Below are 12,508 nucleotides of genomic sequence, written 5' to 3'. Positions count from 1 at the left end.
GTTATAAATCCCTAGACAGTAAATCGATGGGATAGAAAAACAGGGCCATATTTTTCATATTGAAACTTATAACCAAACTTTTATACAAAATGCAAACCAAAGTACTACATAATTATTCACATCAAAATGGAGATCTCAAAAGAAGATGGAATCTCAGTCCATCCAGGTTGTACGCAATATTCCTTTTGGTATTTATCTTCTTCTTCAAAAAATCCTTCTCCTTAGGTTTCACCTCAGAGATCTCTTTTTTCATATTCCTCTTCCTCAGCTCCTCATTGGGGTCCTAAAATGTTTTCCCCAAATCGGGATGAGACTACGTCTCAGCGAGTTCTACCCCACTAAGGCCCGATTAGTAAACCATTATACTATAGGCTGCCTAAACACGCACAGGGCAGAGGACTTACCTTGGCCTTAGATCCCACCTACAAGTCAATATAATTCATAATAGGCACCCATTTACTCCAAACAAATCGAACTGGTCGATTACATGTCATACGAATCATTCCCCACTGAGGAATATCTAAAAGCTAGGCCACATGCATTCTCCAGGATGACATTCCAAGTCTCCGAGCCACGTGCCTCAAATCTTGGGCCCACGTGCATTCTCTAAGGCAACCTTTTCGCCAAGGTGGTACATCAAGTCACTGACTCACGTGCCCTTTTAGATGTCATTCTCAAATACTAGACTAACGTGCATTCTCTAAGGCACTAGTTCACCAAAGTGACGCATCAGATCGCCGATCCAAGTGCCCTCTTAGATGCCAATACTCAATCGTTGGACCCACGTGCATTCTCTAAGGTACTAGTTCACCAAAGTGACGCATTAGATCACCGAGCCACGTGTCATTTTAGATGCCAATACTTAATCACCGAGCCAAAGTACCCTTCTCCAGGTGATTTATTTTCTACCATGATTCCACTATGAAACAACACCTTTCTCTAAAATTCGCCAATCCACTATCGATACCCAATTAATTCTCAATCGAATAATCAAATCAACTCAATAGGAATATATCATAAAATTCACAATTTAGATCAATTCCATAAAAATTAAAGCTCAATTAAATAAATGGATTGCACCACGACGTTCAGCACGAGATTTCGGTTGTCGGCCATCTCAATCTTAATTTCTGAAAAATAATTAATTAATTAATTAATTTTGAAAATTAATTAATAAATACTAAAAATTCAATTTAGCTCAAAATAAAGCCCAATTAAATAAACAGATTTCACCACGATCACCAGCATAAAATTCCGGTCACGAGTCATTCTAGTTGAATTTTCGGAAAATAAATAATTATTTAATTTAATTCCGAAAATTAATATCTAAATACCAAAATTCCACTTAGGCCCGAAAAGCCTAATTGAAGCCTGATTAGGGTTGGGAAAAATCCCAAGATACTTTCAATAAATAGTAGACCACGTCTACTTACTAAATACACATTTAATTTGATTAATTTGCATCACAATTAACTAATAATCACTAATCCATTCTAATCTAATCACCTAAACCTAATTAATTAAAACTAAACAACATTTAAGCATAATTAGCCAACTAATCAGGGATTAGTGAGATTACTTATCAGAATCGAGCGCAAATCAGATCAATCCAACGGGGCGATGCGAGGAACAACAAACTCTAAAGCGGGTCTCGGGTTCGGGGTCCGGAAACCTCAAAACGGGCCTAGAACCGCTGTTGGAAACCCATTTTTCAGCTGCTGTTCTTGGCCGAACGAAGCTACTCCGGGGGCTGAAAAGGCGGAGCAAGGCCGGTGGAGGGCAAGGGGGATGCCGGGGAGGCTGGGCGGTGGCCGGACGAAGCTGGGCGGTGGCCGAAGGCGGCTGGTTGGGGCGGAATAGGGCTGGATGGCGCACGGTGAGGATGGTAGGCGCGGGCAGGAAGCGGCGGGGTGCAAGGGCGTCGTGCAAGCGTGCGGTGCGGATGGCGACGGCGAGCTGTTGCTTCTGTTCTTCCTCAATCCGCTGGTTCGCACGCGAAGAAAGAAGAAGAAGTGTTCGGTCACGTGGGGTGGGGAGGAGAGAGAGAGAGAGAGAGATAAGGCTTTGTCGCGACCTAAATTTTGAGGTGTGAACCACCTAGGGTTTGGCTAATGGATTGTTAAGCCTAGACTTAACTCGGGCTCTCCCAAGCCCATACCAATTCGCGACTTATGTTTAAGTTTTTAACATGCAAATGGATTTTTTCTAGGAGTCGCCACTAATCTATTTTTGGTGGGTCGATTAGAAATCCAAGTAAAGTAACGGGAATTTTACTTGACTCCTACGAACCAGAGACTAAAAGTACGGGGACTTGGTTACGCTAGATTCTCTAACGACCTTTCGGTACTTTTCTTTTTATTTTGAAAAATGTTTGGCAAGCAGTTTGGATTGATTTTAAATTTATTTCCCTAACATGTGAAGCGATCATGCGGGTACGCAATCCATCAATTTAACACCCAGATAAACAATAAATAAATTGCAAAAACTTACCTCAAAGCGACGAAAGCATCTGCAATGTTAAATTAAAATTCACATCAACAACCTTAGATATAGTTTTTAATTAACACACAATTTTTTTGTTTTCACTTAATTAATGAAAGCCATGCAATATGCAATACAATAACGTACAAAAATTTTAACTACAGTGACATGCAACATGCAACCTAACATTAAATTATATGTCGCGCAACGTTTATTAAATGACCTAATCTAATGGTAGGCAATTTTCATGAACCTAATTCTATATGACATGCGCATGATTTTTTGTATTTGTTTTTTTATAAAAATTCGTAATTAAAAATAACTAACAATAAAAAGCTAACTAAAGTGAGATATTATCTATTTTAAGTTAGGAAATAGACTAATCTAAATCCTATCTTAACTTAGAAATTTATCTCGACATGCAATTTAATTCAAAGATATTATCTAATCTAGATATCATCTAAACATGCATTTTAATATAATTAGAAAAGAATCTAACTACTCTATCATGCAATTCTATCTAGGAAATCAATTCTAATCTACATGATATGCAAATGCAATTTTTTTTAGTATTTTGGGATAAATAAATCAATTAAATGATAAAACACCAAATCATTCGCAATCACCAAAAGGTATGACACATTGTTCAGATCAAGGGATAAAATCTCGCTAATAAAATAGATAAATTGATCTTAAGTCTTAAAGATCAAGACATCAATTTTATTCCCGCTTGATTAATTATTTCATTTAAAGCCTTATAGATGGAATAAAAAATCGGCGTGTGGTTGCGAATTAGGCAAATAACCTTAATCAAGAAATACGTCTATCACTTATAAATTGTGCATGTTATATTCTAATAGACGTATATTAGGCGGCGAATAAATTATGCACGAGTATCTTACCTAAATTTGAAGATAATTTCCAAATTCAGGCCTGACGCGATCGGGGTCACAATTGGGAATGGCGGTGGACGATTGGCTCCCAGCAATAGTTGCTCATGTTGGTGTGGACTTCTCGGCTCGAGCTAGTCGGTAGCCGGCAAAACTCGTGACACGGCCGTTGAGGGTGATGTCAGCAAGGACAAGCAACAGTGGGCAGACTTGGGCGACAACGAACGCAGAAGACCTTTGGGATTATTGGGGCTCCTTGGTGCATGGACAATCACTGGAAAACCTGCACAAAGAAGAGCGATAAAGAACTCTCTGAATTGAAGTACGCTGAGAAACAAAGTAAAAATAATTTGCTGGTTTTTGCTAAGGGGCTTGCGGGCTTGTTTGTTCAATCTGCAGGTATTGGCATCAAGGCTTCGCAATATATATTTTCCGTTTTGCTTGCATTAAGCGAGGCCACAAAAACCACAACTTTTGCTGTCTTCTTTCGTCGAGTGTGGACGAAGACCAAAAGATAGCAACATCCACCGTCTTCTTCCCCCCTTTCGCAAGGTCATGTGTGTTGCGCCCACTATTCTTTTCACTCGCAATCTGGTATCTTTCTGTTTGAATGAGTCTTCAACCCCACTCAATTTCTTGAAGACCTCATCATATCCTCCCCTGGGCGTCCAGGACGTGCGTTGCCGGCGATATCTTAATCGCAGGCTTGTGAATAGCCGGGGAGGCGCCGATTGCGATTGTGAAAGTTACGTAACCTGAAAAAGAAACAAAGAAACAAAACTTGCCAAAGCTAAATTGTGAGTCAACTAGCGGAACATGTATAGGTGCAACAAGCTGCTATTGCCGATCGTCGGGCGAGGACTGGACACCGCGAAGTTGATGGATTTTTACGTCAATCTCTCCATACGGTGAAGACTCCTTTTGGCATCTTCTGCAAAGTGGTGAACCTCCAAGGGGGGTGAAGCTCGCTCTTCAATGCTCTTAATTATGGCTGCCGTGTATTCCACTTTCTTGGCTTTTATGCTTGCTTTCTTTTTGCTTTTTACGCATCTTTTTTTCTTTGAGATAATCTTAATTGATTTAAATCTTGCCGTGTCCAATTTCCTTTCCTCTGAGGAATGTTCAAAATATATTTTACTCTTGACTTCTTTCCTTTTTGCTTTTGCCCGTGGGTGCCTAAAGATGGTCTTCGATTATATTCCCCATGTTGACCGATCCCACTTCTTGTAATCTATATATTTTCCTTGCACGAAGAGGCGAACTTGCAGATCTTCTTTCATTTTCCTTTTTCCCTTTATTTCTTTCCCATAGCTAAAAGATTCAGCCCCACTCAAATATCATGCGCATTTGAATGAAATCTTTGCATGCATAACTTTAGCCATCAAAGGAATAATGGGCTTGGCCAAAATTTTTTTTGTCAACTCACCAAATAGAAGCTCAGAACCATCGAGTCGAACACATTTGTCCCCGATCCAAATAAATGCACCTAAAATTTTATGCTATGCAATTAATTTTTTTTTTTTAGTGATAAAATTAACCAATAATTTTCTATGCAGTAAATAAATAAACGGGCCGCCAAAATTTAGGTATCAATGTGCTTGACCAGTCAAAAGAAAAGAGAGAGAAGAGTGAGTCGGTGGGGGAAAGCTGTCCACACGAAGGGGGAGGGGAGAGGAGAGAGAAATAGAGAGAAAAGAGAGAGAAAGAAAAGGGAAAAGAAAATATTATTTTAAATAAGAAAACACAATTTTCTTATTATTTCTATTATTTTCCTTTTCTCATTCCCTTTTTATTTTCTCCTGGTCTTCGATTTTTCCTCTGATAATTTCTTTCTTGAAACTTCAGACTCGTCAATAATTTGATGGCCAATGAGACAGGATCCTAAAAATGAATTGTGACATGCTCGAATATTCGATTTCCGAAACTAAATTAAATTTCATGGTTAGAATCAATCAAACGTGATTTTAGTTCAATCCAACTAATTGAGTAGCTTTTAGGGATTTTACTGTAGATACATCCCTTAACGGCTTTACCCAATAGGTTAGTTAACTCGTGAGTGATCAGCTCAGAAAAAAAAGACCATAGGCACGTTGACGACATGCCCATTTCACCTTATTGAAACGGAGTGGAATTTCAGGATGTCACACTTCCATAGTCTGACCTACTTTTTCTTCGAAGATTTTATATGCATCGGCATCGGATAAACGATTCATATGGACCAACTCGCCAGCACCCATGTCATGGCACAAATCATAGAATCTACTGGCAAATACCACCTTGCTGCCCTTGTCATTGGAGGGAATACCTACCTCTTTTAAATTTAAATGATCCCAAACTTCATCTAGGAGAAGTAAGAACCTCATGCCTTCCAACTCGTCATTTATGAGTTGTGCAATCTCAACCGGGTCCCTTCCGCCCTCCACTTTCAGCTTCGTACCCATTTGTGTGATTGCATTTTGCACCTTCTCGATATTCCTGGCCTTCGATACTGATACCCAAAGGACAATGTCAAAGATTTTCTTAACTTCTTCACTATTATTCAAATTCTACATCACCGTAGTTTTCCAGTGCCCACCAATCCCCAGAGTCCGATCATTTTAAATTCTCTCTCCCTTAGATTACCCAAAATCTCTTCGACAGCCCGGTGTAGCGAAGGCTTACCCTTAGTCCTCGGAGCGTCTATGACTCTCACAGCTCGGGGATCTTTTAACTACCCCTCCATCATCAAGTTTTTCTTCTTCTAGCAGGACTTTTAATTTCTCACGCTTCTTGGCCATATGCTTACTGAGATTTGCACGGGACCAGAACCGAGCGTATCTCCAAGCATGCACGGTCTCTTTATTGTACTTTCTTTCCAATTCGAGTACTTCTTGTTCGGCCACCTCGACCCTCGCTAATCCAGGCTTCCCTACATTGGTTAGCCTGTTCATCCTGTCTATTTTTGCCTCTAAATCATGCCTTGTTGCTTTAAGTTTTCCTGCTTGCTACTTCATCTCCTCAAAATTAACCTTGAAATGATTAGCATAGTCAATTTTTTGACAGATGTAGCCAAAAATGCCACGTCCATCCTTGTAGCCTTCGACTGCTGCTGCAGAAGCTGCTGCTTCAAGCATCACTATCACAAGAACAAAATCAATTTGAAAAAGCCCTACAAGAAAATGCAGATTACTTGGGTAGAAAAGAGCAAGTAATCCGGTTTAGTCATGAGATGTAAACTTAGACAAAAGGAAAAACAGAGTTTGACTTTACATTTGTCAAGCGAACGTACAGGAAAACATACTCTAATAAAGAGAATGAGTTTAACTTTTGCAATGATACAGAGATTTTGTTGACACCTAAATTTTGACGATTTAGTTTATTTATTTATAGCATAGGAAATTAGGAGTTAAACTTTATAGCATATAGATTTATATTTGCATTTGGCATTTTATTTATCGGATCGGTGCGAATGGGTTCAAATTAGTTGGACTAAGCCCACGAAGCAAGCTGGTTGGCCCAAGCCCATGTGTTTTAATTATCTCGTGAAAAATAAAAATTTTGAAATTATTCCGGATATGAATCTTTTGGATAGGGCACATGTGTGAAAAATATTGCGACTTATCTTTTGCGAGATTTGGATTTCGAGTAAATATTTATTGTAATCTTGAATTTTTATCAATAGTGATCGGTTGGTGAAAATGTATCACGGATGTAGATTTGAAGGGGAAATCGAAGGCTTATCTCTTACCCCCTATAAAAGCAACCGTGTACGAGGACCTGTGGGGAGGGGGGGAAGCTTCTTTAAAAAAAATTCAGAAAAAGTGAAAGGGGAGAGAAGCCATCCGTGGAGGAGAAAGGACCAAAAAAAAAGGAAAAGTCAGAACGTGAGAGAGAGAGAGGAGAAAAGGTAAAGTGAAAAGGGGGTGATTTGACCCCTACTGTTCATCGTCTCCCCCAACTTGCTGCCCACGTTGCTGCTCCATCCGTGACGCTCGTTGCAGCTCCATCCGCACTTTGCTCGAGCTCCTTCGTCTCGCCACGCTGCAGGACGTGTGTGCGACCACCACCGCTCCTCGCCTTCCACGAAGCCCGACGCCCTCCTCTGCTTTTCGCCGGTAATCGATCCGCCCAACACCGCCTGCTGTTACTCGGAGCCGAGGCCCTGCAACCCGTCTCCGTGTGCTCGTGCCCCTGTGAAGCGGCGACCCATCTCTGCCCTTGGTGCGCTCACCAGCCATCCCCGCGTCCCTGCACCGACATTGTCACTGCCCCGACGACCCGCGCCATCACGACGCCGAGCCTCGCCGTGCCTCCTTCGCGAGCAACCCACGACGCCAGCCCAGTCGTTCGCGACTTCCCCTGCCGACGTCGCTCCCGCCCGCCCGCCACTCGCCCGTGATTGCCCAGCAGCTGCTCCGCCTCCGATCGGTGACCCATATTGAAGCCGGGCGGACCCGCATCACCCTCGCTCCGCCTTTGAAACTGCTGCCGTTGCCGATCCAATTGTCAGCCTTGCTCCAAGTTATCTTCCCGTGCTCTGCCGTTTGCTGCCGCCGGAATTTACCTCGCCGGAGTTCCCCTTGCCGGACCGACGACTTGCTGCCCCTGAAGATCCACGAGCAAGGTTTTAGGAAAAAAAAAACAAGAGAAAGAAAAAGGAAAAGAAATTAGGTAGTTTTAAGATTATTTCTTTTTCTATTTATTTTATTTATTTCTTTTAAGTTTTGGGTTAATCTTTATTTTATGGATTTTGTAGGCATTATCCGCAAGAGTTATCCCCAAACTTATTGTAATTATTAATTTGACCCGTAAGATGTCGGGTTATTTTTTTTAATTACATTAATTTTTGGGGTTTGTTGATAGTTTTTTTAAGTACTGAATCAATATAATTATTAATTTGATCCGTAAGAATTCGGATCAGATTTTTAGTTATTTTGAACCATTTGTTGTGATAATTAGGGTTAGGATAATCGTTAATTTAACCTGTGAGACAACAGGTTATTTTTTCGATTATTTTGATCCTTTATTTGATTGCGTATCTTGATTGTTTAGATTTACTGCTTAGTTGATAATGACTTGTTTTAGAGAATCACTACAAACATCTAAAAAATATATATTTGAATTAGGATTCCGTTTGTTTTAGATTGTTATCTTGCATAGCTAGGATAGGAATCTTAGTTCGAAAAATATAAAAAAATGCATTAATTTAGGATTTTAGTTGCATGTTTAATTATGTGGCAATTTTAAATTTTGAATTTTAAATAAAAAATAAAAGATAAAAAAATCATGCATATGTCATGTAGAATTAGGGCTTGCTCTGCACGTCATTGCATATTAGATCAATTACATGTTAGATTAAGATAATATCTTAGTTTAAATTAGGATTTAATGAATTTTAATCTAGCTAGATTATTTTCGCATTTTTAAATAGAAATATCAAATGCACGTCATTTAGTTTTATTAGGTTCATTTAATTAGAACTTCCTCATCATTAGACTAAATCATTTAATAAATGTCGCATGACATATAACTCGCGTGCTAAATTATATGCGGCATGACATCTTAGTTCAAATAATTTTGCATGTCATTGCATCGCATTGCATGTCATTAGAATTAGGTCATTTAGATTGCATTTAATTATTGCATTTCTTCATGTCATATAGTTTAGGTCATGCTGCCATGTCATATTAGATTATTAACATGCATTGCATAAGTCATGATTTTCATTAAATAAAGTGAAAACAAAAATTGAAATTGCGTGTTAATTAGAAATCATATCTAGGGCTGCTGATGTGAATTCTGATTTAACAATGCAGATGCTTTTGTTGCTCCTAGGTATGTTTTGCAATATTTAATTGCTTTCTTGAGTGTTAAATTGATGGTATGCGCACATGTATGATCACCTCACATGTTAGGAAGTTAGTTTAAAATCAATTCAATTGCCAAACATTTTTTTAAAAAATGAAATAAAAAGGTACCGAAAGGGCACTAGGATAGTCTAGTGTAACCAAGTCCCCGTACCCTTAGTCTCTGGTTCGTAGGAGTAACGTAATTCTCCCATTATTTTACTTAGGTGTCTAATCGACCTACCATAAACTGATTAGTGGCGACTCCTAAATAAAAATCAATTTGCATGTTAAGAATTCAAACCTAAGTCGCGAATTGGCATGGGCTTGGGAGAGCTCGAGTTAAGTTTAGGCTTAACAATCCATTAGCCAAACTCTAGGTGGTTCATAACCCGAAAAATTGGTCGCGACAGCTTGGCGACTCCACTGGGGACTTGTGTTAAAATACTTAGTGGACTTAGGCCAATTTTTCTTTTTAAAAATATTTTTGTTTGGCAGCGAGGATCCCAGGTATGTCCCTAACATTTCTAAGGTGTTAAATGTTCTTGCAGATGGGAGGTATAAGGGGAGTAGTCTTTGCTAACCCCTGTCTTGCAGATTGGAGTTAGGAATGAATGTTTGAATTTAAACTATAGAAGTGTTGTTTGCATTTAAACTGTTGTGCATGCTTTATTGCTTTAGCACTACACTTTTGCACACACAACCTGCGGTCGGACCTGGGCTGCGATAGGATTTCTAGGATGGTGTTGAGAAGGATACTTCCTCTAAAGCGAGATTGCTATGTAGAGGTTGACATTCTCTTCCCCGAAATTTCTTTCATGGTGTCGAATGTGTTTGTCCATATCCGCGAGACTGCGTGATTATTGGATATTCCATTCGGCGAGCGGGGTTAGGAGGACTCGACACGTTAATGCGAGACTGCAACGGTCAGACCATCCTTTTAGCTCCACTTTGTTAAGCCATTTAGACAGAAATCGAGCCTCACATCTCATGTGCATGTCTATGTGATTGCCATTAATTTCCTTTGGTGAAGTAAGTCTTCTATCTTTATACTATGCAATTTACTTACTTTGTCATGCTTTTGGTCCGCCCATGACAATTCAGGATAATCATTTGATCTAATTCCTTTCATGATTGAAATGAGGAAATTGCCATGTAATTGATCATTTGGAAAATAAAAAAAATTGGAAATTTGTTTTCAATTCAAGTCTGGGCTCTAGTTCATGAGTAGGAAATTTTGTCCCTATTGGGGCATCTCATATCTTTGTTTTCCCAGTCCGTTGTTAGGAAATCCTCTTCATATGTGGATTTTTCTTGACTAAAAATAAATTGTTGTCATGGACTAGCTCTCTATTTACACCTCATGCTTCCATGTTCTCATTTTCCTTAGGTGATTATGAAGCGATCTCACTCACCCATCCGTACACGGTCAAGATCTAAAATGGCGGATCAAAATGAGGCGCTGGACCGTATCATTGACAATATGAACAAGCAAATTGCACACCACCAAAATCAAGTCAATGAATTGTCTACTACTGTGACTTTTCTCATCAAGCAAAAATGCTGCGATGACATAGGTACTCCATCTTCAATAAGAATTTGTGACTCGAAGAAGAGAGCCAAGAGAACTTTTGAATCGTCTCACTTTCCCGAGGTAGCTGAATTTGATGCCACCATGAAGAGACTCGTGACATATCTAGAAGGAAGAATCTCTGACTTGAAGGGTTCGCATCACACGAGCAAGGAGGGTGAAGAACTCGAGCATACATGATTCATAGTCCTAAGTAGTTCACTTTCCTTGTTTAATTAGGGGCATGCTCGGTCGCATCTTCCCCTGCATGGGAATTCTTATTGCTTTTTAGGAATTAGTTTTCCTTTTTAGGAATCATTTTCGATTTTCTCTCTTTTTAGAGGTTTAGGAATCACAATTTCCATTCTAATAATGTAATTCATTTGATGAAATTACAATTTTATTTCCAATTTTGAGGACATGATGGGGTATACCAAACCAGTCCAATGACGATATCCAACCATGAAAAAGAAAAATATCATCCACGGAGAAATCCTGAGGGCTGGACTTTTTCATGTTTCCTCCCAAAAACCTTTTCGAAAACAAAAAAAAAAAGCATTTCATTGTAAAAAATAAAATAAAACAAAAAAAAACATTTTCCCAAAGCTTGTAGCAGATTAAACCTGTTTGTTTGTCTGACTCATTTGCTTCTTGTCTCAGAACATGATTCTATAACTTTATGACAAGGGACATCTGAGAATGGCGTATCAAGTCTCAATGATCATAAACTTGACTTGTGATCAACAGGTTTAAAGCGCACTTGTAATGAAAAGATTTGGGGCAAGTAAAAGATGACCATCATTCCCTGGTGGAAGAGATGACCAATTTGGGACATAACAGATTTTGGTAGTGATCCAACTGGGATAAAGTCTCGACCCGAGCCAAAATGGATGTGCAGTTCAAATTTACTTTAATGTTGCATAGTATCATACTGATGCACGTTCTCTTGTGCAGGGGCAAAAGTGGATTTTCAATCTTGAATGATAGGAACAATCCAAAGACATCAACTGCTGAGGCAATTCCCATTGTAGAGGAATCAATGAATGAATGCTTAAAACCATTTTGCAGTATAGAAAATTGTTTGAAGTTGACATGCTTAAAGCTGTTGAGTTCTTTTTAAAAAAAGGATTTTGCATGATGATTCTTACATGTTTTATCCACCAATTCCACTAAAGAACATCAAGATGGACTAACTTAATGAATGATGTGGAATTGATTGAGCATACTAAATGAGACGAGTCGGGATTATGAAAGGCAAACCCTATCCTATACACAGTCCCATATTCATACACTTGTGAGATGAGTGTAGGAAGGTTCATATCCATAAGGTAAAGAGTTCTCTCGCAAAAGGTACGGCAACTGAAATGATGAGAGGCAATTCATTCCTCTATCCCAAACACTACAGATGATCCATTGCTTAACCCTTTTGAGCCCATACACTTATGGATATTCTTTTCAAATCACCCCTGTCAAGAATCACCCCACATCGGGGCAACTAAGAGATAAAATTGCATCATGAGGTGAGTAAAATGAATTGAAATTTTCTTGCTCTCACTTGCATCAATCTTTAAGTTGTGCTATTACATTGAATTCATGTGTTAATTTAAGTGCCTTAGGATGACGAAGAGCATTTCTTTCTCTATCATATACACTTATATCCTTTGCATAGCCCACTTAAGCCTACAATTTCATTTCTTTTAAACCCAGTTGATGATCATCCCCCACACTGGGGCAAGACAAAA

At 39.2% G+C, this 12,508-nt stretch overlaps 1 protein-coding gene across 1 annotated transcript; it reads right to left on the bottom strand.

Annotated features, from left to right (window-relative positions):
* Nucleotides 1-5,512: 5,512 nt before the first annotated feature.
* LOC120290528 (disease resistance protein RPS5-like) lies at nt 5,513-6,301 on the bottom strand. Its single transcript, XM_039306814.1, has 2 exons — nt 6,064-6,301; nt 5,513-5,859 (listed from the first exon to the last, which is right to left on the bottom strand). Exons 1-2 carry the CDS (start codon nt 6,299-6,301, stop codon nt 5,513-5,515), a joined length of 585 nt encoding a protein of 194 aa, XP_039162748.1.
* Nucleotides 6,302-12,508: the final 6,207 nt, after the last annotated feature.

Source organism: Eucalyptus grandis, chromosome 2 (genome assembly GCF_016545825.1).
Source record: "Eucalyptus grandis isolate ANBG69807.140 chromosome 2, ASM1654582v1, whole genome shotgun sequence".
Classification (NCBI taxonomy): Eukaryota; Viridiplantae; Streptophyta; class Magnoliopsida; order Myrtales; family Myrtaceae; genus Eucalyptus; species Eucalyptus grandis.
Note: the sequence above shows the minus strand (reverse complement) of the source record. Positions and strands in the feature narration are given on the sequence as shown.

Excerpts from the sequence above, each read along its gene's own strand:
- LOC120290528 (XM_039306814.1), bottom strand. The coding sequence starts at position 6,301 with ATGAACAGGCTAACCAATGTAGGGAAGCCTGGATTAGCGAGGGTCGAG. Across the intron at positions 5,860-6,063 it reads AGTTAAAAGATCCCCGAGCT|TATCGAAGGCCAGGAATATC; the intron begins GTGAGAGTCATA and ends TTTGGGTATCAG.